This window comes from Atta colombica, unplaced genomic scaffold (genome assembly GCF_001594045.1).
Source record: "Atta colombica isolate Treedump-2 unplaced genomic scaffold, Acol1.0 scaffold272, whole genome shotgun sequence".
NCBI classification, from domain to species: Eukaryota; Metazoa; Arthropoda; class Insecta; order Hymenoptera; family Formicidae; genus Atta; species Atta colombica.
Genome location: NW_017259373.1, coordinates 20,417 through 24,189, shown reverse-complemented (window position 1 = coordinate 24,189; position 3,773 = coordinate 20,417). Strand labels below are relative to the sequence as shown.

At 29.1% G+C, this 3,773-nt stretch overlaps 1 protein-coding gene across 1 annotated transcript in view; it reads right to left on the bottom strand.

Annotated features, from left to right (window-relative positions):
• Positions 1-546: 546 nt before the first annotated feature.
• Positions 547-3,773, bottom strand: part of LOC108689606 (lymphoid-specific helicase-like) — a 4,421-nt gene continuing 1,194 nt past the window's right edge. The window contains exons 2-7 of the mRNA XM_018196464.1: positions 3,051-3,445; positions 2,366-2,982; positions 1,530-2,158; positions 1,050-1,444; positions 712-961; positions 547-620 (exon numbers count right to left, since the gene is read on the bottom strand). Coding sequence (XP_018051953.1) covers positions 547-620; positions 712-961; positions 1,050-1,444; positions 1,530-2,158; positions 2,366-2,982; positions 3,051-3,445 — 2,360 coding nt within the window. The remainder of the gene's footprint in view (positions 621-711; positions 962-1,049; positions 1,445-1,529; positions 2,159-2,365; positions 2,983-3,050; positions 3,446-3,773) is intronic.

The following is a 3,773-nucleotide window of genomic DNA, read 5'->3' as shown; positions in this document are numbered from 1 at the left end:
TATATATGAATAAGGAAGCATGTGAATAATACTTAAAAAAAATAACATAAATAATATGTATCTGAAACAGGTGGGACATATGTAAAACTAGAAGTCGAGTTTCGCGAACGATTGGCCCAGTCATATAAATACAAGAATCCTTCAATAGGAAAGACTCGTATTAAGTCAAATAAATCTTAATTTGTATGTAGATACGATTAAAGATTTGTTTGAAATATTATTGGAAAAATTTTGTTGTGATTTTATATAAGGTATACACACACACGCGCGCGCGCACGTACACACTCAATACTCCATATCAATTAATAATTAAATAAAAAATAGGGTAAATAACTTTAAGTTTTTTTCAATTAATATGTTTTATTAAGAAATTAAATGAATTAGTTATGAAAAGATAAAGTTGAATATCTATATAATTCTTTTAGTATTGTAATATTTGTAATAAATTATTAATCTATAAATATTAATCGATATTTCGAAAAATACTCTTTTATTGTACTTTATTCTTGATTTAATCTAATAAATTAGACGCATCACAGTTGTCACTTATATCATTATATCATTCTTAATTATCATATCACTTCTATCTAACAAGTTGTTCAATTCCATCTCTGTAAAAACTACAAAAAAGATTGATCTACTAATTTCAACAATTCTTTATATACCTTTATATATCTTTATTATTTAGAAAATATGATGGTCAGAACTTACCTTCTTTTTCAGATGTAACAATTTTGTATTCTTTAGATTCCATTAACTTTTTCATCTCTAATACCCTATTTATATTAAGAGATTGTAGTTCTTTTGACATAACCATTTTCTCCAAAATACGTTTAGCATCGGCTCGTTTCATAATTGCCTCATCAATTGTTCCTTTAGTGCATAGTTTGTAGATAACCACGGGTTTTGTTTGCCCTATTCTATGACATCGAGCCATAGCTTGTATGTCCACTTGTGGATTCTGTAAGCATTGAAAAGCAAGTGTGTGAATAAAATACGGATATCAGCAAAGATGGAAAGTGTGGAAAATTATATTGATATTAACTCACCCAATCACTATCATATACAATAACGGTATCAGCACTCATTAAATTTAATCCAATTCCACCAGCTCTAATTGATATAAGGAACAAGAACATATCTGGATCGTTATTAAAAGTAGCAATATTTTGTTTCCGTACTTCAATTTTAGTAGTACCATCTAATCTCACATAATTATAATCTCGTAACGTAAGATAATCTTCAATCATATCTAAAATCATAGTCATTGTCGAAAACAATAAAACTTTGTGACCTCGCATTTTCAGTTTTGCCAGCATAGCATCCAATACTAACAGTTTACCGGAGGATCTGATTAAATCATTATCAATTTTCGGTAAACCAGTCGAATTCAGTGGGCAGTGAACCAAGTATGGATGATTCACTATCTTTTTATACATTGGCACTAGAAATATAAATAAAAGTGAAATAACATAAAACGTGTGAGATAAAAATCATGTGAGATATTGCGTTAATGCAACAATATTTACTTCTATTTTGAAAATTAATACGGACAAGGAACTCTCTATTACGTTCTGTGACATCAGTATATTGTTTGCATTTCGATAATTTATCCTCAGATTTCGTTGGTTTCTGTTTAATATTATTATTTACTGAAATATTCAATTCTCTATTCTTGGATTTGCCCTTGATAGATCCGTACGGACTTCTCAAAAAACATTGTCTTTTCGGTCTTTCACCATTTACAGTTTGTATAATCAGATCCGGTACTTCGATTTTACTTAACATTTCTAAATCATAATTTAATACTGCCTTATATAAATCGTATTGCAATTCCGTGAGTGGCGCATAAACTATCAACTCTTTCTTAGGAGGAATTTCTAAACAAACTTCCGATTTTACTCGTCTTAACATAAATGGTTTTAAAATTTCGCGTAACGATGACAATACATGTTTTTCTTCTTCCTGCTTCAGAAGTTTTTCAGTGCCATGTTGATATTGAAGTTCTTTAACGTCAAACCACGATTCAAATGTGTCCAAATCATCAAAAATTTCTGGTAATAGGAAATTCAAAAGAGACCATAACTCGGATAAATTGTTTTGAAGCGGCGTTCCAGTTAATATTAGCCTATTCATGGAACGAATACTATGCAGCACTCTAAAAAATAAACATTATATACAAAGCTTAATGTTAAAAGAAAAATAATACAAAAGTTCAATTAAATGAGAAAATCATTTTCTAAATTAAGTATATTTTTTAAATATCTATCAAATATAGATATATCAAAATATCTATTATTTTATTGAACTTGTAATCAGTTTTGAAAAGAACTAAATCACTGATTAATTTTTAGTGGTTACATACTTGATCAGTTTACATTTATAATTTTTTATTCTATGTCCTTCATCTATTATGATGTATCTCCATCTTAGAGATTGAAAGAATTTACTTTCGTGTATTAGTACTTCATATGTAGTGAGTACAACAGGTTGTGTCCTATAATTATCTTCGACAGGATGTATACATTTAATTTTCATGCGTACAGCGTTTCTTTTTTCTATTGTGCCATGGAATAAAAAGATCGGTATGACGGGAGCGAATTTTTCAAATTCTATGAGCCAATTTGGTATAGTAGAGAGAGGAGTAATTATTAAATAAGGCCCTGCTTGTCTTTCTTCTACAAGATGACATATCAGAGCTATCGTTTGTATTGTTTTTCCAAGTCCCATTTCATCAGCCAAGATTCCACTCAGGCTGTTTTTATGAAGCAACTTTAACCATTCTAAACCCTTTAGTTGATAATCGCGCAGATTGCCACAAAAATATTTCGGTAATATCGATACAATATCAGTGCTGCTAACATTTACTTTTGATTCCGGTTCGAATGTCAATTCATTATCCGAATCCGCAGATAATTCTGCCTCTATCTCTTCTATGCTCAGATTCTTTTTTTCCCTTGTAGACTTTACCTGTCTCGTTATCTGTAAAACATTTAATTAATTTTAAATTGTGTCTGTGTATCCAAGAATCTAAATCTTATTATACTTGCCTCTGTAGATATGTATTCTTGTATGTTATATTTTTTTCCACTAGCTTTCTTCTTCTTCTTTACTGGTGATATATTTTCATCATTTTCAATGGTAGATTTTTTTTGTGGAACAAATTTGTAATGATTCTTTTTGGCAACCTTTTCATTTTTATTATTTTTATTTTTATCTTTATCATCAATCTTATTTATCAAATAGGATGAATAAAATTTGCTTTTATTCAACAAATGCATCAAATGTTTGTATCTCTGCTCGTTTGCTTCCTTGTTATATTCCTCCTCCTCTTTCTTTTTAAGCTCAATTTCGCTGGAATTTCTTCTACGTTTTATTGGCTTTTTCACTTCTTCCAATGGACCATTATTAAACTTAACATCACTCGGAGCAATTAATGTATCTTCTACAAGAGAAAACGAAATAGAATTTTAAACAAGCGTCACTGGAGTGTATTAAATTCATTGATATATGATTTTTAAAAGAGAAGACAAAGTCTATAATGTCTCTTTGCTAAATCTTTTATTGAAATTCTCAACAGAAAACCAAATAATCAAGTATCAAATATTGGACTGGATTTTTATCTAACACTATGTTCATTTTTCATCAAAACACATGATTGAAATTAATGCTTGATATTGTCAATTTTGATTACATGACTTGTTTTGATACTGAAAATAAACATTATAGCATCAAGTGGAAACTTAGCCTTGTTGTATATTTATAAATACACA